Source organism: Symphalangus syndactylus, chromosome 15 (assembly GCF_028878055.3).
Source record: "Symphalangus syndactylus isolate Jambi chromosome 15, NHGRI_mSymSyn1-v2.1_pri, whole genome shotgun sequence".
Lineage (NCBI taxonomy): Eukaryota > Metazoa > Chordata > Mammalia > Primates > Hylobatidae > Symphalangus > Symphalangus syndactylus.
In genome coordinates this window covers 95,569,262-95,593,091 of record NC_072437.2, presented here as the reverse complement: position 1 = coordinate 95,593,091, position 23,830 = coordinate 95,569,262, and the positions used below count along the sequence as shown (strand labels likewise).

The 23,830-nt window shown below is 36.4% G+C and overlaps 1 protein-coding gene, 1 long non-coding RNA gene and 1 other non-coding gene across 9 annotated transcripts in view; 1 reads left to right on the top strand and 2 right to left on the bottom strand.

The window, feature by feature from the left end:
* The window catches only part of KATNAL1 (katanin catalytic subunit A1 like 1), a 105,828-nt gene that overhangs the window by 29,404 nt on the left and 52,594 nt on the right, over positions 1–23,830 (top strand). For 6 of the 7 annotated variants that reach the window (XM_055244742.2, XM_055244743.2, XM_055244747.2 and 3 more), the window contains exons 2-4: positions 1,143–1,318; positions 4,725–4,885; positions 20,997–21,165. In XM_055244742.2, the coding sequence (XP_055100717.1) occupies positions 1,157–1,318; positions 4,725–4,885; positions 20,997–21,165 (492 nt within the window). In that variant the 5' untranslated portion in view covers positions 1,143–1,156. Of the gene's footprint in view, positions 1–195; positions 1,025–1,142; positions 1,319–4,724; positions 4,886–20,996; positions 21,166–23,830 lie in introns of those variants that run through there. The other variant, XM_055244749.2, reaches the window with a different exon arrangement.
* LOC129463985 (uncharacterized) overlaps positions 1–23,830 on the bottom strand; it is a 110,385-nt gene that overhangs the window by 69,583 nt on the left and 16,972 nt on the right. The gene's annotated exons all lie outside the window — the stretch shown is intronic.
* Positions 3,083–3,185, bottom strand: LOC129464246 (U6 spliceosomal RNA). Its single transcript, XR_008651486.1, has one exon. It is a non-coding gene; the product is annotated as a U6 spliceosomal RNA (small nuclear RNA).

Here is a 23,830-nt window from a genome sequence, read left to right as displayed (position 1 = left end):
TCTCAGGATATCATTCTCCTGTAACTCTGGACTTGCTATTCTTTTTAGTCTTGAGAGGAAAGTATCTTTGCATAGAAGCCTTGGATGATTCTAGGAGACTTTTGGAAAGCCTGGAAGAAAAGCCAGAATTACTGGACTGGAGAGCTCTGGTGGAAGCCAGAAATCTAGAGGGTATTCTAACTAACATCTTATAGAAAGGAAAATAACAATAGTTATTTGCACGGCCAAAGAGCTATAGAGAATGATGGGGTCTTAGAAGATTACAAATTGGGGTTCAGAGAGTGTAATTTATAGGTGTTTGCTTAGATTTAAGTTTGAGGCAATTACATGAATATAAATGGTACATGGACAACTATAGACTGTTCTTTAAAATGTATTCTTTAAGTATAACTTTTTATTCTTGGGGCCAAGAAGTTTTAGTGAGAACTAGTTTTTACAGTTTCAACTGACTTCAGTAGAAAATATATTCGTATATTTATGTGATATTCATATTTTTTATGTTGTAAAGGATAAATTGAATAAAACAAAACAAGTTCATCTATTATTGCAGCCTATGGTAATTATAAAGGAATGAGGAAAACTAGTGTCCAGATTTATGTACCTGTAAATAAATCAGTTCAGAGTTGTGTAACCTCTATCCCTATTATTTCTGTGGGTGTTCTTTTATAATCTCCTTTGTACTTCCAAATTTGAAAACTTTGTTTAGTATTATAAGGTGCATTCAGATAACCTCAAAGAATGGTAACTATTTTGACTTTCAAAGTAGTTCTAGGCTGGGCGCAGTGGCTCACGCCTGTAATCCCAGCACTTTGGGAGGCTGAGGTGGGTGGATCACCTAAGGACAGGAGTTCGAGACCAGCCTGGCCAACACGGTGAAACCCGTCTCTACTAAAAATACAAAAATTAGCCGGGCATGGTGATGCACCCCTCTATAGTCGCAGCTACTCAGGAATCACTTGAACCCGGGAGGTGGAGGTTGCAGTGAGTCAAGATCGTGCTGCTGCACTCCAATCTGGGCAACAAAGTGAGTCTCTGTCTCAAAAAAAAAAAAAAAAAGTAGTTTTAAACATATTTTAAAGAATAATAAATGTTTTAAAGTCAGTGCTGAAAACTTTAAAAAAGTCATTATGTTTTATGTTTAGGTCTCTGAAAGAAGATGAATTTGGCTGAGATTTGTGATAATGCAAAGAAAGGAAGAGAATATGCCCTTCTTGGAAATTACGACTCATCAATGGTATATTACCAGGGGGTGATGCAGCAGATTCAGAGACATTGCCAGTCAGTCAGAGATCCAGCTATCAAAGGCAAATGGCAACAGGTAAGATGATATTAAAGTATTAGATGAGTTAGGACGGCAGTGCCCTATTATACTTGAGAGATTAGAGTTGGAAAATCTAATTTTGAGTTTGAGATGGAAATAGTTCCTATTTATCTGAATACTGAAATACATTTAAAATATACTGTTGAATAATTTTCTGGTATCTTACCTAGTTAATGTTTTGTTTTTTGATCATATATTTCGTGAGGTATGTTTTGAAGATATTTAATTCCAATTGAATCTACTTTAACTTTTTTCTCTTTTCATGATCAGTTACCTAATTGTGTGACTGCAAACTTTTGAAATAAAGTATTTCATTCATTCATTCTTTTTTTTTTTTGAGACAGCGTCTTGTTCTGTTGCCCAGGCCGGAGTGCAGTGGTGCAATCTTGGCTCACTGCAACCTCTGCCTCCCAGGTTCAAGCAGTTCTCCTCCTCAGCCTCCTGAGTAGCTGGGACTACAGGCATGTGCAACCACGCCCAGTTAATTTTTGTGTTTTTAGTAGAAACAGTGTTTTACCATGTTGGCCAGGCTGGTCTTGAATTCCTGACCTAGTGATCCACTCACCTCAGCCTCCCAAAGTGCTGGGATTACAAGCGTGAGCCGCCGCACCTGGCCCACTCTTTTTTTTTTTTTTTTTTTTTTTTTGAGACGGAGTCTCACTCTGTTGCCCAGGCTGGAGTGCAGTGGCGTGATTTCGGCTCACTGTAAGCTCTACCTCCCAGGTTCACGCCATTCTCTTCCCTCAGCCTCCCGAGTAGCTGGGACTACAGGCACCTGCCACCATGCCTGGCTAAGTTTTTGTGTTTTTTAGTAGAGACAGGGTTTCACCGTGTTAGCCAGGATGGTCTGGATCTCCTCACCTCGTGATCCGCCTGCCTCGGCCTCCCAAAGTGCTGGGATTACAAGCATGAGCCACCGTGCCCAGCCTTTCTTTCTTTCTTTCTTTCTTTCTTTCTTTCTTTCTTTCTTTCTTTCTTTCTTTCTTTTTTTTTTTAAGAGACAGGGTTTTGCCCTGTCACCCAGGCTGGAGTGCAGTGGTGCCATCACAGCTCCCTGCAGCCTCAAACTCCTGGGCTCAAGTGATCTTCCCACCTCAGCTTCCCAAGTAGCTAGGGGGATAGGTTCACACCACTACGTCCAGCTAATTTTTAAATTTTTTGTAAGGACTGAGTCTTGCTATGTTGCCCAGGGTGGTCTCAAACCCCTGGCCTCCTGCCTTGGCCTCTCGAAGCACTGGTATTACATGTGTGAGCCACTGTGCTGGACCCGAAATAAAGTATTCATACTTGCCCTTTTCCCTTTCTTATTTACATGTTGTTTTGACCCATTTTGCAAAACTCTTTTGAAAGACTCCTTAAAAATACAAATGAGTCAGTAATCTAATAAAAAACATTACTATATTTGCTGTCTTTTGACTATATAATTTGATTATTTAATAAGACAGTTAATAAAAACTTGAATTTTAATTTACCTACTTACCGTTTTTTAAATTTAATGTTTTAATTGATCAGTATCTTTTGGCATAGTTCTTGCTTTGCTGCTCCAATTCCAAATTAATTGTAACTTTTAAAAAAGAATTTTTTTTTTTTTTTTTTTACAAATCATACTTATAAGCAATATATCTTTAAGGAAATAAAAGCATCTTCAATGATGTTTAAACAAAATTGGCTTTTGTTTTATAAGGACTTATTATTTAAGCTTGTGTTTTTCACCTGTCATACTAAAACAACGTAACATCCTTTTTAGAAAACGTTAAGTAAAAAAATACAGAACACTCCAGGAGTTTGTGTGCATCTCATGCAGGGAACATGCTGGTCATCTCTGTGTTATTCCAATTTTAGTATATGTGCTGCCAGTGCAGACACTCCCCACTTAGTGTTAAAATTTAAAATCTTCTAAAAATTAAAAGTAAAAAGTCAAGCATTTCTTTGAAGTTTCCATTTTATGTACTAATGCCTTTCAAGTGTTTCTTCTAATTTTTCCATTAGTCAGAGATTGATGTTTTCCTAAGTTTTGAGGGTACATTTGACTTATTTTCCAACTTAAATGTTACCAAATTATGTTGATTGAGAACAATATACTTGCTCCAACTCAGGCTCAAATTTTTAGTTGTTTTCTTCTATCCTTCCTATTAGCCACAGGCAGGGTATTTTAATTATTATGGAAATATTTTTGATATATTCTGAATTGTTTATGTTAAATAGTGACCATTTCTACTCAGACATTTCTACTGTGTTTCTTTCCATTGAGTTCTGAAATAACATTTCTTCCAGTATAGCATATTCTGTAATTGCATGTATTAGCTGTTGAATTTTACCTAGCTTTTTCTTTGGATCTGTAACTTCTTCATATGTTCCTTTTAATATATTATTCAATATAAAGATGAGGGAAAATTTCTTATACTCTGCTTTACAGTATGACGTGCTTTCTGGTTAAAAAAAAGAATTGTTAAAATGAATTTATAATTGTAATTTTCTTTTCTTTTTTTTTTTTTGACATGGATTCTTGCTCTGTTGCCCAGGCTGGAGTGCAGGAGCGTGACTGTAGCCTCGAACTCCTGGGCTCAAGTGATCCTTCTGCCTCAGCCTCCTGAGTAGCTAGGACTGTAGACTTGCACTAGGACTACAGACTCATGCTGTCATGCCTGTAGTAATGTTTTTGTTTCCCCAGGCTGGTCTTGAATGTAGTTTTTAATCTTTATCTGTTTGCTTTGGAAAATTAGTTTGGGCTCAAAGTTTGAAAACACAAGAATTTCCTGATAGTATGTGTTCAGTTAAATTTTTTAAATACAGGAGAAATCTTGTCTTTGAAATCAAAATAAACTTTACTCAGAACTTGAAATAATTTAAATAAGGCAAAAATAATTCAGATTTCAGGTGAAGGAGAATTTAAATAAAAACTGGAAGTTTGTAATTCATAGTATAATACCGCTTCTAGCTTTCAGACACTCATGACAGGCATTTTATATTTAGTGATATTGGGAATAGGAAATGCTGTTGAAATTTTTGGCTTATAATTTTTTGGGATGTATTTACAAATATATTAAAAGTATTTAGCACAATATTTTAGATTTCTTGGAATGTTTAACTTGTTTCCTACTTAGTTGATTGTTTTAAATTGTATTAATGATCATCATGTTCTTTGGTAGAAATGGAATTCCATTATGAAAGATATTTAACTACTTATTAAAAGGTATAGAATTACGGTTTTTTCAAACTAATTTCTGCCCTTTTCTCAGTATTACTTGAAATAGTTCTTTGCATTTATGAATGTTTTAATGATTCATTTTTCACACTTTGACATTAAGAAAACATGCACTCTATAGTAATTTATTATTTACAATTTATGAAGTATTTAAACAGCTTCTAGCATAAAGCCTGTTTTTTTTTTTTTTTTTTAAAGGTTCGGCAGGAATTATTGGAAGAATATGAACAAGTTAAAAGTATTGTTAGCACTTTAGAAAGTTTTAAAATCGACAAGCCTCCAGATTTCCCTGTGTCCTGTCAAGATGAACCATTTAGAGATCCTGCTGTTTGGCCACCTCCTGTTGCTGCAGAACACAGGTAAATAGGACTTTATATTCTCTTTAGGTGCTTCTAGTTAATTGATGTTCACAGTGAAGCATGTTTTGAACAAAGTATGAAAAATTATTTTTGGGGATATGTAAATTCAGTATCTTTTTAATATTCACATTTATAGGTTTACAGTTTTGTATTTGATAAAGTACAGAAGTAAATGACTTGTTATATATCTTGCTTTTAGAATGCTTTATTATGCTAATAACAATAGATGCCTATTGCTAGTCCTAAAATTTATCAGTTAAGAGAGGTCTTTTGGGTTTCATAATGGCAGCATCAAAACTTGGATAGTTTTTGCTTTTTTGCTTGAAGAGACTCTAACAACTTCAAATGAAGTGGTGGAGAAATTGAATTTTCCTTGTTGGGCCTACAGTCAATTTCCAGAGTTTTAGTGTAGAAGGAACCTTACCTATAATGTTTAAGAGGCTTATTGCTTAAAGGTCACATTCCTCAGTGTGGCATTTCCCACCAGTTTTCTCTAATACCCAGCCTGTGCATCATTTACGTTAAACCTCTCTCTTTTTGCCTTTTTTTGTCATCTTGTCTGTGCAGTGTCTTCTTTCTTCAAGGAATACCCATAATCCCCATCTCTAAACAACTCATATTCATTCAAGTCTCAACTCAACTGACTATCCCCTCTGCAGCCTCTTTTGATTTGCCCAGACATAGCAGTTTGTTCGTAGTGGTTATCATGTTGCATTTATTTGTTGCTTCAAAAGGTTTGCAAGGATAAGGACCATAGTTTTATTTACTTAAAAATTAAATAATAAACTTTCATTGCTAGTGCAGGGTTTGGTACGTAGTAGGCATTCAACCAACATCGAATGAGTTAACACCATTAGTTTCACAAGGAAACTGAAACCTGAGAGGCCCTAATCATGCTAGATCAGGATGTGAGTTTAGGTCTTTCTGGCTTTCTGTCCGCTTTATTATGGCCAGAGTATTGCACCGTAGAAAATACGTTTTCCTTTGGCCAGTAGTTGTAATCATCTGTTGAAATTTTCTAAAAATGTTTTAAGAACTATGAAAAGTGGTTAATTTATTCCTTTGGATTTTTTCCACTGAATTACAGATAATTTTGTGATTTTCATTGTGAAAACAGTACATGAGGATTCTTTTTTAAGGTCTACAACAATGTATTTTTCCTCTGATGTAACCACCTTCAGGTGTTTTATACTAAGGTAACCCATAATCCCTCAAAAGGCGGTGTTTTAAGAATCATAACATTGTTACCATGGAAGTTCCAAAATACTGAAAGAAAGAATGACATTTTAACCTACTATAACTTGAAATTTTCCTGTATGTATAATGAAATACCGTGTTTTTTTTTTACTGAAAGTCATTAATTCTGAAATATACTTCTAGTTTAAAGCTAAAAGCTGACAATAACTTCAAATATAGGAATATCTGCTCTGAATTGCTAGAGCACCATGATTCATTTCAAATAGCAATGTCCGCAGATAATAACTAACACTGATGGCTCAAACTGAATAAAAAGTTGTGGATGACATTTTCCCAATGATGACTACTAATCTCAAAACGTATCACTAGAATGACACTAGTCCAGTTATTTTCTTTTCTTTGTCCTTTCTTAACTGTTCATAACATAGATCTGACTTATTTTTGTACTTGTTTTTAAATCCTTTTTCTAAATGAAAATGAAAGATGAATGGACCAGAATGTTTTTCTCTGATTCTCCTTTCTTTGTACTAAATTTTTAAAAAAAGTTTTCTTCGTGCATAGCCATTGTATGTGTGTTTTTTTTTTCCTCTTTGGATCAGAAACCCTGAATAAAAGCAAATCTCAGATTGCATATTGTCTGGAAAAAAAAAGATTTTCATTCCCATGTATATCATCAACAACAATCAGAAAACACCTAACAACTCCACAAGGTTCTACTAGAGAAGGAAATATAATACATTGAGTAATGGCATGGGATTAATAGTTTAAAACTTTATGAATGAAATTTCTATGTAAGCAAAAACAGTGGGTCCTTCATCAATTAACAATGTAAGGCAAATGTTAACGAACTAAATCTTATGCTGGTTTGTGGCCCAGAATGTATGCAAGGGCTGATAAATATTCAGATTGCAAATTTAGACGAAGGTTATGGAAGGTTAGAGTTGTATAATAATATTTTTCTTGTTTTATAAACTTCGTTTCTTCTCCAGGTCATGTAAAACAAATATAATAAGATTTTCACTTAGTGATAGTGAATGGTAGATACAGTCATTGGATATTCTTGGTTTAATGGAAAGACATTTGACTTGAGTTGATGAGATTGTGAATTCTGCTTCTGAAACCTACTTGCTTTATGACCTTGAGCAAGCTATTTAACCTCTCTAAACATTAGTCTCACTATCTGTAAAATGGGGATCTCTGCTTCATGGAATTGAATTAAAAAAATTAAGACAGCAACTGGCATGTAATAAGTAATTAAAATTAATGGTCACCTCTGAAATAAAGGACTACAACATTCTTTCAGAGAAATAGCAAGAATAACAATTAAAAATGATAGCCTCATTCATAAAACAAGTCATTTTATTCTCTCCCTGCAGATTCTTCATAATTCCTTAGTTTCCTGAAACATTTCAATAACTCCACAGAGAGAATATGGCTTTTTAAATGTCCAAGTCTTAAGCAGTTGGTGATTATTTTCAGGGAAAGGATGATAGCTAATAATTATTAGTCATTTCCTGTATATGTTATATGGCATTATTTTATTTAAAACTCAAGTGATCCCATGAAGTTTAGGTACTATTATTGTATATGCATATTATCATCGCTAATTTATTATTATGAACCCCATTTACAGTGGAGGAAACTGAAGCTTACAGTTTGTAATTTTTCCAAAGTCATCTGAACAAGAAAGTAGCAGAGCCAGGATTTGAACCCAAGTCTCTTCATCTTCAAGAGTCTTATTTGTATGCACTCCGCTATATTACTTTTGCATATATACTCAGTGGGTATATTACGGGTATATTTTGATACACATCTGTATATCCTGGTGTTATCTACTTGTTAACATTCTTACTAGTAGTGGAAGAATAAAGAAACTGAAAATGCTTAATGAAATTTTGATATTTTAAAGGTAACTAAAAAGAACTTTCTAAGCGAGCATCACACTGAAATTACAATTTAAGTCAATAGGAAAATATAATATTTACTTCATCTTGTTTTGTTTTTTCTTTTTTGCCATCTGTCACCTTGTAATTTACCTTGTTTTATACAAAGCATTTCAGAGATGCTTCTGGTGTGATTGGCATTAGCCACTAATTTGGTAGCCCTGTTTATGGTTCTGTTCTTTTCACTTCATTGACTTTTAACACACACTTCTCCATCCCTATTGCTGACTACCAAAGTAATCTGTGTACTGTGGTTTTCCATCAGTGGTTTTGCCACATTGTTTGAAGTTCTACTTCTGTGTCATGCATCTGCTGAGTTTAATCATAATTAAGGTTTAAATCACCAGCAGTTGCTTGGATAAATCAAAATAATATTTTAAAATTTTGATTGATTGCCTTAAATGTGAGGAAACTGAGCTACAAAAGTAGGATTGTGATGGTAGGTAGTGGCAATTTTAGAATTAAACTCCAAAGAGATGAAATCTCTAGCTCATTCTTGGTGTCCTAAAATATTCTTGTATTAACAAAATGATTTTATAATATTTTACATGTAGGCTTATTAACTACATTTTCTTTAATGAGTTGGTTTCTTCCAGTAATACCTGAAGCCATGAAAGTAGTATTTTCTATATTGCAGCAGTATTCAACATGGTATATATTCAATAAGCTATTCTTTATTTAGCTTAAAAAATAAATATGGTAGGTCCTTTTTTCCCCCAACTTTTTTGAGGTATAATTGACAATTAAAAATTGTATATATTTAAGATATACAGGTAGATTATTTGATATATATATGTGTGTTTTGAAATATTTATCACAATAAGCTAATTAGCATATCAATTACCTCACATTTCTTTTGTTTTTCATTTTGTGGTGAGAACACTTAAGATCTACCCTCTTAGCAGATTCAAGTGTACACTGTTGTTAACTATAGTCACCTGGCTGTACCTTAGATATCTAGAACTTATCTTGCATGACTGCAACTTTGTACCCTTTGACAAATATCACCCCATTTTCTTCTCCCCTAGCCCCTGGTAGTAACCACTCTACTGTCTTTCTATGAGTTTGACTCTTTCTATATTCCACATATAAATGAGTAATATGGTTTTGATGTTTGTCCCATTCAAATCCCATGTTGAAATGTGACCTCCATTGTTGGAGATGGGGCCTGGTGGGAGATACAGGATCATGGGGACAGATTCGTCATGAATGGCTTAGTACCATTTCCTTGGTAATGAGTGAGTTCTTGCTGAGTTCACATGAGATCTGATTGTTTACAAGAGTGTAGCACTGCCCCCCACAATCCCTCTTGCTGACTCTTTTGCCATGTGATATGCTGGCTTCTCCCTTTGCCTTCTGCCATGATTGTAAGCTTCCTGAGGTCTCACCATAAGCCAAGCAGATGTTGGTGTTGTGCTTGTACAGCCTGCAGAACTATGAGTCAAGTAAACCCCTATTTATAAATTACCCATCCTCAGGTATTTCTTTATAGCAATGCAAAACAAAAACAAAAAACAAAACAAAAACAGACTAACACAGTCAGATCATGTAGTATATGTCTTTCTGCATCTGGCCTATTTCACCTGCCACAAGGAGATGGTAGGATTTCCTTCTCTTTTAAGGTTGAATAATATTCTTGTGTGTGTGCGTGTGTGTGTGTGTGTGTGTGTGTGTACACCCCACCCCCAACATACATGCACACATTTTCTTTATCCATTCATCTGTCAGTGTATGTTTAGTTTGTTTCCATATCTTGGCTATTACCAGTAATGCTGAAATGAACATGAGAGTGCAGAGATCTGACACACTGATTTCATTTTCTTTGGCTGTATGCTCAGAAGTGGGATTGCTGGATCATAAGGTAGTTCTATTTAATTTTTTGAGGACTCTCCATACTGTTCTTTATAATGGCTATATAGTACCAATTTATTCCAAGTGGTAGGTCTTTCAAAGTTACATCTTTTGGGGGAGGTAGCAGTGAGAATAGGATACCCAAGCCTGAAATTAATTATTTCTTCTGTATAGGCGCGCTAAAACTAATAGGCCTTCTCAAGAACCAAGGGCAATGGTACACTGTGTTTCTGTATACATATAGATAGGAAAATTGATTTTTTAAATCGAATTAGTGCTATTCTGTAGAATTTCAGCAAAGAGGAAGTTTTTATTGACTTGGTATTAAAGTTGTTGTCTTATGTTTCTTTGGGTACTCAGAGAGATTAACTGGCAGTATTTTACATCCCCATTTGCAGTGAAAAGATCAATTAAGGTCAAAGTCAAGTACTGATAGAGAATAAACTATCATTCATGCATACAGGTATTTCACCCAGGCTCTGGCTCAGTTATTTTCCTGGGATTAGAAGGTTGGGGAGCAAGTTTTTCTATCAGTTCCACTACTAATTGAGTGATCGTGCAAGTTCCTTTCTATATCCCTCATTTTCCTTTCTGTAAAATGTATATTGAAGTGAGATTGCTTTGTAGGATGCTGGCCTCTATTATGCCTAGTACTGTGCCTGGTGCTGTCCCACATACGGTGGGATGCAGAAACAGACATGTTCCCTGCTCTCTTAGGCTTACAATTTTGTAGATGGGTGTGAGAGCCATTACTGAGTTAGAATGGACTGCATTTGGTATTTAATGAGATACAGAGAATGAGAGAAAAATTGGAGCAGATAATATCTAGATCAAGCTGTTGAATAGGAGTTAGAAATGAGAACCAGACTTTAAGAGAGATTGGGATTCGTGTAGTTATTTCAGAATTACCAGCAACTAATGACAAAGAAATTTTAAGTTCATTCTTTATATGATGGAATAGGTTATTTGCCTAATACTATTGGCAGATTGAGATTATACTAATTTTCTTAAAATTCTGGAGTCATATTATCTTCTAAAATTCTGTTTCTGAAGTATGGGTTGGACCCTATTTTTAGACTGAGTAAGAATGTAAGTAGCAGGGCTGATTAAGCACACTAATAACTGACATTTAGTGAGTTCTTAACTGTGAACCAGGTATTGAGCTTTTACATGGTTTCTTTTTAAATCTTCATAACCATCCTTAAAATAGGTACTATTATTATCGTCCCTATTTTTTAGAAGAAGACACTCAGGCTTAAAGATTCTAAGTTACTTTATCAAATGAGCGTAGGTCAGATAGGATAAGGATTGAGAATTGGCATGGATTTAGCAGCAGGAGATCACTGGTGGCCTTGATGCACAGTTTTGGTGAAATGGTAGAGAATGATGGAATGGGTTCAGAGAATGCAGAGAGAGGAGCAGAAGACGATAAGTATGCACAGTTCCCTCAATGAGTCTTGCTGAAAAAGGGAGCCAGGAGAGTGAGTGCTAGTTGGGGAAGACAGGTAGTTGAGGTTTGTTGTTTTAGAGAGAAAGGAATAACAGGATGTTTGTATGCTGATGGGAATGCTGCAGTAGAAAGAGGAAAGTTGATGTATGGGCTAGATGGACAACTACTGGAGCAGTGCCTTTGAGGTGACAAGAGGAGATGGGATCTAATGCACATGTAGAGGGAGTGCATGGGCAGCTGGCTCAGTCACAGTAGGGAGGCAGTGGTATGTAAGGGTGTGGTTGTAGAGAGGTGGGCAGATATAGAGGTAAGCTCTTGTGCAATCATTTCAGCAAGGAGAAAAATGCAAGCAAGACTATCTGAGATTGAGAACAGGGTGTTTTTCAAGGTCTAAATTCTGATCTAATGTGTTCCAAGGGTGGGAGGACATTGCATTTGGTTATTTTATTTTATTGTTCTTTTTATGTAAGTTTTCTATAGTGAGCATTTATATTATTTTATAGAACTCAGTGGTCACTCTTAAGTTTCCATTCTCCAGTTCTAGATATGTAATACAGTAAGTGCCTAAAAACTTGGCATTTCTGTCTTTTTTTTTTTAATGTTACAGAAAAAGCAACTGAAAGACAAATTATAATTCATTAAAGATTAAGTAGTGGGAACAAGATAGTGGTAAGTCAGAATGAAGCCTTAACACATTACTTGTACGTTTTTGTTGAAAAGATCTTTGCCTTGCTGCATGTTAGTGATTGTCATTTCCCTTCTTCCTTGCAAACTGCTGTTTAATGTATAGTATACATTTGTTGTCCTTCACTGCCCCTTTTTTCTTTTTCTTTTTTCTTTTTTTTGAGACCGAGTCTTGCTCTGTCACCCAGGCTGGAGTGCAGTGGCACAATCTCAGCTCACTGCAACCCCTGCCTCCTGGGTTCAGGCGATTCTCCTGCCTCAGCCTCCTGAGTAGCTGGGATTACAGGCGTGAGCCACCACATCCAGCTAATATTTGTATTTTTAGTAGAGACAGGGTTTCACCATGTCAGTCAGGCTGATCTCGAACTCCTGACCTCATGATCTGCCCGCCTCGGCCTCCCAAAGTGCTGGGATTATAGGCATAAGCCACTGTGCCCGGCCCCTTTTTTCTTAATTACAAGAAATCCTGCTGCTCTTCAGTCATTGCAGTATTAGGACTGAATTCTTGAAAATACCAAACAGCTTCCTCACTTAATAGTGAAATGCCTCTTCTCTGGACTTACATTGTTTAACCTTCGTAATACTTGATAATGTCGACTACCTTCTTTGGAACTCTCTTTTTCCCTCCTAAGGCTTCTGTGACATTACACAATTCTGTTTTTTTTTCCTCTTTTCTTTTATTCTGACTGCAGCTTCTTTCTCTTATCTCTTCCACTTGTTGCTCCCTAGTCCTTAGCTTTGTGAGCCCTGTGGAGCCAAAGAGCAGTAGAAAGAAGGTCCTTACCCTCCAGGAGCTCATGTTTTCTTTGCACAGAACTTGACAATTCACCAGGCTACAAGGGTTCTGATATAGTTTGGATCTATGGCCCTGCCCACATCTCATGTTGAATTGTAATCTCTAATGTTGGTGGAGGGGCCTGGTGGAAGGTGATTAGATCACGGGGGTGGATTTCCCCCTTTGGTGCTGTTCTCATGATAGAGTTCTCAAGAGATCTGGTTGTTAAAAAGTGTGTAGCACCTCTCCTACCTTCCCCACCGCCACCTCCCCCCCAGCCTCTTGCTGGTCTGGCCATGTGATGTGTCTGCTCTCCCTTCCCCTTCTGCCATGATTGTAAGTTTCCTGAGGCTTCTCCAGAAGCTGAACAGATGCCAGTTTCCTGTACAGCCTGCTGAACTGTGAACCAATAACACCTCTTTTCTTTGTAAATTACCTAGTCTCAGGTATTTCTTTATAGCAGTGCAAGAACAGGTTCTTCTCCTAGCCCTACCACATGGCTTCTCTGAGGACAGATCATTCAACCTGTCCCTCATTTTCCTCCTCTGTAAGTTGGGGATCAATATGAAAATTACTTCATAGGGTTATTATGAGAATTAAATGATTTAACCCATGTAAAGTGTGAAGAACATCTGGACACATAGGAAGAGCTCAAGATGTGTTTGCCATTTTCATTGCCTATCCCTTACTTCCATGCCACTTGATGTTCACATGGCAAATGCCCTCACCGCATCTGTTCAAGTGCCACGTAGAGTCCTACCCTGACCACCCTATTTAAAATATTTACCCCTTCACTGTAACCACTCTTGTTCCCTTAGCTTTATTTTTCTGTATAGTACTCATTGCCACTCGATATTATTATGTTATATATTATACTACATTTTGTGTGTGTTACCGTCCCTGCTAGATTGTAAGCTTTGTAAGGTCAGGGCCTTTTGTTTGCTGCTTCACCCCCAGCACCAAGAATATTGCCTGCCACGGTGTGAGTATTCAATAGATATTTGTTGAAAGAAGTAGTAAATAAAATGCTTATTTAGGTTTATTCATGTGTTTGCCAATGGTTTTGTTTACCATTTCTTGCATTTCACTATTTCTAGATTCAGTTTCATCCTTGCTGAAGAATATTTAGTAGTTTTTACAGCCAAGGTCTCTATTAGTGGTAAACTAACAGTTCTTTTCTCAAAATATCTGTATTTTCCTGTCACTCTTACATGATGTTTTAGTATAAAATACTAGTTTGGTAGTTAGTCTCTATGCTTTGAAGATGATATTAGTAATAGTATTTTGTCTTCTGGCTTGTATTATCAGTCTGTTTGTTGTTTGTTTATAGGTAACTTTTTTTCCATTGGTTTTAAGGTTTTTTTTTTGGTCTTTGGGTTAAACAGTGTCACTATGATTTATTTAAGTGTAGATTTATTTTTATTTATACTACTTAAGACTTGTGCATCTTTTGCTCGAAAATTTTTAAATGCTTCTAATCATATTAAACATTTATTTTGTAGCCTATAGCTGGTAGTTCTCCTGTCAAAGTTATTGAGAGTCATTTTGCTTTTTGTTATTTCTCGTGAGCCTTGTTTGTGGTAAAGTTGAGAACGTTTCTTCAGCAAGGATTTAACAAGTCATTTCAATATGTGGCTTGTTTGGAAGAAGGTGTCACTCCTGAGACATCTGTGTTTGCTTCAGCCAGGTGCCTTAGGGATGTTACCTGCCTAGGCCCACTTTTAGGCCCACTTTCTCTGCTTAAGGTAGTGTAAAATTGAGTCACAAATCACATGAGAATGGGCCCTTTGCTACTACTATATCTAGGGGGCACTTTCGCTTCACTCTACAAATGTAGAATGTAGACCTAAGTAGAAAAATGTACTTATTTATTCTGTCTTTAAAATTCTACCCTTTACCAAGGTGGTTGTCCTTTGAGGGTCCTGGCTTTATGTGGTAGTCTCAATTCAACTTCTTTGACTTGTGTGGGCCTACGATCCTGTCTCAGATCTCACTTGTGGTCAATAAATCTCAAGCCCTCAGACGTCTTGAGGCCCAAAACACTGAAGGACTGCCATGTCTTCAGCTCCTGTGCTTCTATTTCTCTCTCTCTCTCGGCTGTTAGGTATTTCACTTACCTTATGGTAAGATCAGCTATGTATATAAAAGGATATTGGTTACATTTTACCTAGAATTCCTGCATTTTTTATTGTGGGAAGGTTTTCAGCTTGTTTATTTTTGTTGTCACTATATATTATTTTTGTAGCTCTATTGTCAGTTCTTGAGGGGCTTATCTTACAATTTGTTGTTTTTTGTGACTTGTTTATATTTGAGTTGAGGATTCTTCTTCAGCAAGGCTTTAGTTACAGGGTTTATGTGAACAGAAAGAGATGTCTAGTATAATTGTAAAATACGTATGTACATTCAGCTAAATTATAGGCTTAGTGAATGCTGGCAGTATGTCACATGTTTTTAGTATCCACTTGGTTTTATAAATCAGTAGAATAATTTAAGAAGTTGACAATAAACTGGACAAAGACCTGTGAGAATTTATCTAAAGTTCAACTGACACTATTTTATTATCTGTAGAGTAGAAGTTGTATAGTCCTGATAATATGAAAAAATATCATCGTTCGTCAAGTTTTAAAGTCTTTAGAGTTAGGCAAAAAATAAATATCTTAGGTTTTTCAAGTTCAGAGATTTTTAGAATTTAATGGTAAAGGCAATGACCTATCTGTAGAGCCAAAGAAAAGCAAGATACAGGCGGTGATTAACTTGCCTAGGAGTGATGGAATTCCATCATTAGTGAAAGGTTTAGTAGTTTTCACACCCCTTGCCCCACTCTTGAATTGATTGAATGAATGGCTTAGCAACTTTAAATAAGATTTAGTATGGCTCATCAGAAACACTGACAAGAATCCACTCAATATCCCAGTTTAAATAACTGTTGTGGGTAACATCAAAATGCTAGGAATCCAACCCCCAACATATTAAATGGGATTGTATAATTTTTGGTGTGAGAAGTATGTCTATAGCTCCAGATCTTAAACCATCTGAAATTTCTGGTTTACTATTACCTTGATTAAGTTGGATGATAAGTGTTTTCTGATGTAGTTAAGCAGATCTTTTAACTCCAGGAAGATTTAAAATTAAGGCTAGACATGTCTAAGAGGATAAAAACTATGGTAATAATATTTTTCTGTTAAAGGATATGTATATATTTGCATATTTGTTTTTTATGTACTTGGAATATTTAACAAAATAGGCTAATGAGGGTGACATGCATGCAAGTCCACTTTAAATGTATTATGGAATAATTTCGACTTGTGATTTTTTTTGTACATGAAAATGTATGTTAAGTACTTTACTGGAACTCTTAGGAGAAATTTAATATTATCTTATTTGTACACTTAATTTATTATAAGTTTATAAAAGTAATTATATGTAAATTATGCTTTACTAAGTAAGACAAGAAGAAGAAAATATATTAAATTAATATTGGTTACAAAATTCTGGTGGCATTTTATTAACCAGGTTTGTAAATGGGACCAAGCTTTATTTTAACATCTCTTAAAAGCGGGCCAGATGCACTGGCTCACCCCTGTGATCCCAGCACTTTGGGAGGCCGAGGTGGGCAGATGACTTGAGGACAGGAGTTCAAGACCAGCCTGGCCCACGTGGTGAAACCCTGTCTCTACAAAAATACAAAAATTAGCTGGGCATGGTGGCACATTCCTGTAATCCCAGCTGAGGTAGGAGAATCGCTTGAACCTGGGAGGCAGAGGTTGCAGTGAGCTGAGATTGTGCCACTGCACTCCAGCCTGGGTAGCAGAGTGGGTGAGACATTTTTTTTGTTTTTTTTTTTTATTGTTGTTGTTTTTGTTTTGTTTTGTTTTGTTTTTGAGATGGAGTTTCGTTCATGTTGCCCAGGCTGGAGTGCAGTGGCGTGATCTCAGCTCACGGCAACCTCCGCCTCCTGGGTTCAAGCGATTCTCCTGCCCCAGCCTCCCAAGTAGCTGGGATTATAGGTGCCCGCCACCATGCCTGGCTAATTTTTTGTATTTTTAGTAGAGATGGGGTTTCGCCATGTTGGGCAGGCCGGTCTTGAATTCCTGACCTCAGGTGATCTGCCCGCCTCAGCCTCTCAAAGTGCTGGGATTACAGGTATGAGCCACCATACCTGGCCGAGAGACTGATTAAAAATAATAATAATAATAAATCTCTTAAAAGTGACTTCTAAAATCTGCTAGGCTCATACATAGAAAAAAAATTGTAGCTGAGTCTGAAAGCTTTAAGGAAAAACTTACTTTTTGCATTTTTAAATTTAATAAGTTGAATATTTTAAAAACCAAAGTAAGCCTCTGAAGAGTATTCCCTGCACAAAAAGCACCCTTGAGGGTACAAAACAACTCATATCAACTCGTATCATACCATTGTCTGTGGTGCTCAATATATTTCTGAATGTGATTGATTTGCTTAGATAATGAGGGAATGCTTTTTTTTTTTTCTTTGAGATGGAGCCTTGCTCTGTGGCCCAGGCTGGAATGCAGTGGCACAATCTCAACTCACTGCAACCTTTGCCTCTCAGGTTCAAGTGATTCTCCTGCCTCAGCCTCCCGAGTAGCTGGGATTACAGGTGCCCACCACCACGTACAGCTGATTTGTGTATTTTTAGTAGAGACAGGGTTTCGCCATGTTGGCGTGGCTGGTCTGGAACTCCTGACCTGAAGTGATCTGCCTGTCTCGGCCTCCCAGAGTGCTGGGATCACAAGTGTGAGCCACTGTGTCCGACCCTTAATAAAGCCTTTTACGTTGTATAGCATAGTGCCTTTCATTCAGTAAGATTTAGCTATTTGTTGAAAGGATTAGTAATATTTTAAAGATTCCTACTTACAATATTTGTCTATAATTTGATAGCAAATAATTTAAAAATTCTAAAGTCCTTTTTAGAACCAGAAGTTATCCTCAGTGATTAAATTCTGGAAAGTCACTTGGTTTGCGAAGACACCACTGAAATTTAGTAGAAAAAGGTGGGTCTTATCAGTAAATGCGTCTGGGGTAATTGATTATCCATTTGGGTGAAAAAAAATCGAGATTCTCTTCTTCCCCACCTCACGTCATACAAAAATTAATATAAAATAATCAATACCTAAAATATTAAAAGTAATAAAGTAAAACTTCTAGAAAACCTGGGAGGGATATCATCATGATCTCGGGGTAGGCAAAGATTTATTAAACTGGCCATTAAAGCATTAAATATAAAATATTGATAAATTGGACTTCTAGAATTATGACCTTCTCTTTATCAAGAAAGATACCATTAAGAGAGGTGAAATACCTTTTTAACAGACTTGCACCTGTACATGTACCCTTGAATCTAAAATAAAAGTTGAAAATAAAATGCAAAAATAAAAAAGCAAATCACACACTGGGAGAAGATATTTGCAAAGCATGTATGTGACAGAGGACTTGTATCTAGACTATATAAAGCAGTACCAATAAGAACATTTACATATAATATTGATATTTAATATAGCTTAGAAAGAGGAAGTATTGGATTTCAAAGGAGATGAGGCTTATTTGCATGTGATAGAATAAGGCATATTTCTTACTCCTATAGGGAAGTCTCAAATAGGAGAATTGAGCACAGTATAGATACTTTTGTCTTTCACCTGCAGATCTAACCAGTTAATTCTCTAAATTTGAAGTGCTATAAGCTAGTACAGTGTCAGTCTGTTTGACCTTTAGGGCAGAGGTCAAGGATGCTATGTAATCCTACTAAAAGTCTCTTTTTAAAGAGAGACTAGTAAAAGAAGCCTTGAGACCTTTATTGTTTACACAGCCTGGAAGCTGTCACTGAGTCCTTAAATTGAAGCATGACATTGTGCAGTGATGCGCTAGTGGACAAAGAAGTACAGAACAGAATCAAGGATGTCCTTTGGGAAGTCCACCGAGTCTGTTACAAATGTAATATCCAATTGCAGCGAGATGGAACGGAAGACTTACAGAGCAGAGGCACACTTCCTATGAGACAGGGGCTTTGCCACAAACGACACATCTGGCTTCCTGAGCAGTTTCACTCAGACCATTTAGGAGCCCGTCAGAATATTGAGTGGCAGGACAAGGTCAGTAATGGCAAACACTCAGAATGCAGCCTGTGTAAGAGCTTTGAACCAGTTCTTCCACAATACAGCTTTACTGAGCGGGATGCGTGTGCAGAATGGACTACAGCAGGACTCCTAGGCTGCCGCTGAATCGCAAGCTGAGGTGGGAAAGCACAAGCTGAGGAAGGCAGAATAATGTTGTCTGAGACCTGCTGCAGTGCACCCTGAGCAGTGAGGTCCAGCAGAGCGAGCCCAGCCATGGGCGAGCAGCCTGGCATCCAGCTGGGAGGGATGGGCTTGCTGTTGGTGAGTGGAGGCTCTGGCTAGCTTTTGAGTCTGAAAAGCAGGACCACAAAGAAAACAGACTATTTAAATAGCAGGTGAAGCTACTTACAAAAGATCAGACTTGATGCAAATTCTGTGTGGAAAAGATTGTTGGTCTCATTTTATTGTCTTTGGCCATACCCATAAATCTGATTCAGGAAAGACATTTATATGTACACAGGTATATACAAATAAAAGTAAAGTTTTACTCTGTTACTTTCCATCAAAAAAAAAATTAGGTCAAAAAACAGTGGTCACATTGAAATACTAGAAATAGAGCAATTTAACAATTACAATTTTTTATTATTTACCAGACTCATCACATTTTTATTTTATAGGCAGAATGCTTAAAAGACTACTAATGTCCTAAAGATAATAATGTAATAATACTTTAAATTTCAAAATGCCTCATAGCCATTACTATGCACTATTTTGTAGTTCCTTTCCTGTGGATTTCTTTCACAAGATTGCTTGTCTTTGTCTCCTCCTAGGGTCAGTGTGGTAGAGGCCATATACCACCTAATGGGGGCCTCAGTAAATACTTGTTTAACTGTACTGAACTCCAAGGATTAAGATGTCAGTGTATGGTTACCTCATAGATAGACATATGGTTTTCGCCAGCCTTCTAGAAATTTCACGATGTAGTTTAATTCCAACATCTAAATATGCTATATCAGACTCGCAACATGTTAACACATTTTTTTCTTTTTTTTTTTCTTTTTCTTACCGTTTTGGCCCTTAGTTTGCAACCTTCATGGCTTTTTATCCATTTTCCTATCTTTGAATTATGCATATGTGTCACCTTTTCTGATATGAGGAATGGAACTCCATGATGAGTTAGGTGAATTATAAGTGTGAGGCTGGAAAGGGGATAATAATAGATACGGCATGTGGTTAAAAATGGAATACACATATGGGATCTGGAGGGCTACAGATACATACATAGCTATAGAGAGAGAACAGGTAGGAAAATAGAGGTAGAGACATTTCAAGAGAGAACTAAGATTAGACACAAAGTGATAAGAGTCCCTTTCCCAAGAATCAAGAAGAGACAAAAACTGTGCTGAGAAGCCTCAAAACTTTAGTGTTTGCAGGAGACAAGTTCCACAGTAGATGAAACAAAATATGCTATTTTGAATGCATACTTATATGTATTTATCAAAATTTTTAATCACATTTGGAGGACTGTATAATTTGAATGATTCTGTGATTTTTAGACATTCTCAAAACATGAATATTTTAAAACATAAATTACTTAAAGAAGATTTCATTGTTAGCTCTGCCATTTATAATTTGGTGAATGAAATGTTTGATTTTCCATTATAGAAGCAGAGAAAATCATCTTGGACGTAAAACAGAAATTAGTAAACTGTACAAATAGACTTATTTAGAATTCCTGTCCTTACAGCTTTTAATGCTTTTTTCTAAAAAAAAGTTACTTATTCTTGGTTTAGGACAGTAATTAATAAAATTATTGCCTTTCCATTATGTTGTTAAGATTATTAGATGGGAATAGTCTGTGTTGCCCTCTATTGGTGATTAATAATTAACTTTTGACAGAATAATTGCTGCTGTATGTGTCATTTATGTGTATTTAATAATTGTATCAGCCAGTATATTTTAGAAAAAAGAATTTGGGAAAACCATCCTAATAGTTGTGGCCATGAATTGGCCAAAGGTGAAAAAATTAGATTTCAGTCTTTTTGATTTAACAATTTTATTGACTAAGATAGTATTGAGATACTTTTGCCTTTGATTAATTTTAATTTTAATTTCAATTTTTTTTTTTTTTTTTTTTTGTCAGAGCTCCACCTCAGATCAGGCGTCCCAGTCGAGAAGTAAGACCTCTGAGGAAAGAAATGGCAGGAGTAGGAGCCCGGGGACCTGTAGGCCGAGCACATCCTATATCAAAGAGTGAAAAGCCTTCTACAAGTAGGGACAAGGACTATAGAGCAAGAGGGAGAGATGACAAGGCAAGATGCTGTCTTTCTGTAATTCACTCACTTGAAGCCCAGGACTTTTGGTGGATGTTACGATTTTTGTTGGCTTTTCAAGATACCCTGGTTTTGATGTGGAAGAGTTAGAAAAAAGTCTCATTCAAAGCCTAAGTAGTCTTTGTATTTTGAAGGCCATGCTGCAATGCAAATTACCTCAGAGGTGTAGTAAATATATATATACACATACATGTATAAAAATATTTAGTGAAATGGATCCCTTGTAAGAAAACGGCTTTAAAACTTTTTTGAAAAATAATAAGTATTCTGAATAGAAGTAAGCAATAAATGAAAACGGTTATGGGGAAAGACAAGAAAGTAGATGTATATGTTCACAGAATAAGATGAGGGATGTGATTTACTACTTCCAAAAATAAGTATCTTTGATTTATCTGTAGATTATAGTAGAACAAGATTTTTTTTTTCCTTGAGAAGATTCCCCGTGCTTAGGGTTCGTTGTGCACATTTACTTACTTAGGAAATTGATTGGTGAATAAACATAGTACTGGGTGGAAATTTTACTTCCCTTAAAATGGACTTAGGACAGTGGGTTGAAGATAATCTTACAGAGTAAGGAGGTAGCCAGGGTGATCTGATGTGTCTCTTAGGCCTTAATTTTAGTAAAAAGAGAAAAATTTTTAAGTAATGGTATTTCCCGTTTCCACCGTGATGTCATAAATGAATGATAAGGTAATCGAATTGCCACAGAGAAGTTTCATTTTACTAGTTAGAGATTCAGGATCTGTCACCACATTCAGGTCATGATATGTATAATAAAGATATATCTAATAACAAGTGGTTATCCATCAAAACTGTATTTGAATATTTTTATTACATGTAATTTTGATCTGTAGATAAGGACTCTAGACCAACTTCCTAGGTCTTATATCCATAATACATAGACCATGATAGAATAAAATTGGTGTTTTCTGAATATTTCTGTTTATGAGATAGTTCAAAGACATATTCTACCTCCCTGTCTCAACAGGACACTGAAAATGAATTAGGTTTTTTTAATGTTTGTAATTTGTGGGAGCTTTTATGCCATGAAACAGCAAGTGATTCTATTTCAGATCCTTTTTGGGATTAGTGAAGGGTAGTAATAAATTAACTTTTTAAATTTGTTCTCCCCATTATCAAAAGCCACATAAATGGATACTTGAAACTCTGTATCTTAAATATTATTTTTGTTTCTTTTCTTCATTTTTATGCAGCTAACATTGGTTTGCATTATAGAGAATACAGTAGGGGCTGAAATCCAACCTCCAGTTTGCTAGTAGCTTTTAGATAAACGTTTAGAACAGGCTAAGGAACTTTCAGTCTTGAATTTACATAAGAGAGGAACCATGGTCATGGTTTACTGGATGCTGCTTTGCTAGGCACTGTTCAAAGTGATTAAACAGTAATTCATGAAACAATACCGTGAAGTAGGTGTCTTACTATCCCCACTTTACAGATGAAGAAACTGTGGTACAGAGCGCTAAAATTTGCCAAGGTCTCACAGTAAGAGATGGAGACTGGAAGAATGGAATTTGTGAAGTCACACATCTTTTTCCTGTTTAACCTTAAGATTTTTCGTGTTATGTAGTATCCCCACCTACCGAGCTAGATGAAAAGTCTGGGTTGGATTTACCAAAAGAGATCCGGAACAATTAAATGTTGGTTTTTAAATGTGACTCTTAAAGAACAAAATAATCAAGCAGCATTTTTTGAATGTCAAATACATTTTTTTGTTTTTTTTTTTTTTTTTTTGAGACAGAGTCTCGCTCTCGCCCAGGCTGGAGTGCAGTGGTGCGATCTCGGCTTACCACAAGCTCCGCCTCCCAGGTTCACGCCATTCTTCTGCCTCAGCCTCCCAAGTAGCTGGGACTACAGGCACCCGCTACCATGCCCGGCTAATTTTTTTGTATTTTTAGTAGAGACGTTGTTTCACCGTGTTAGCCAGAATGGTCAATACATTATTTTTTTCCTGGAAATTATAAATTCTCTTTCATTTATAATGTTATCAAATGATTCTATAAATCTTAGTTATTCTTTCATTGACATGTAAGTACTCGGAATGTCACCAGAGTAACCCTTTTATGTAAGAAAAGAAAAGAACTCCGCAGTTGTTTGGGGATAAAAGATATTTTCTGAGGCACTGTGGAAACAGGGGACTACAGTTTTTCAAAACAAACTCATGCAAACTTCATTAGCCTTTGAAAGGTATATTAGATTCAGTTACAATTTTCGTAACCACGCAAATATTCATGAGGATACTGAAGTTCCTAAAACTCACTGAAGGCTGCGATAGGATTTGAGGCAGCTTAGGTGAAACTAATAGATATCTACTTCTGCTAAAAGCTGATTTGGAAATGAGTGTTGGGGCCAGGGGCAGCAGCTCACGCCTGTAATCCCGGCACTTTGGGAGGCCAAGGCAGGTGAATCGCTTTAGCCCAGTAGTTCAAGACCAGCCTAGGCAACATAGTGTAACCCCGTCTCTACTGAAAACACAAAAATTAGCTGGGCGTGGTGGTGCATGCCTGTAATCCCAGCTACTTGGGAGGCTGAGGCATGAGAATCGCTTGAACCTGGGAGGCAGAGGTTACAGTGAGCTGAGATCCAGCCATTGCACACCAGCCTGGGCAACAGAGTGAGACTCGGT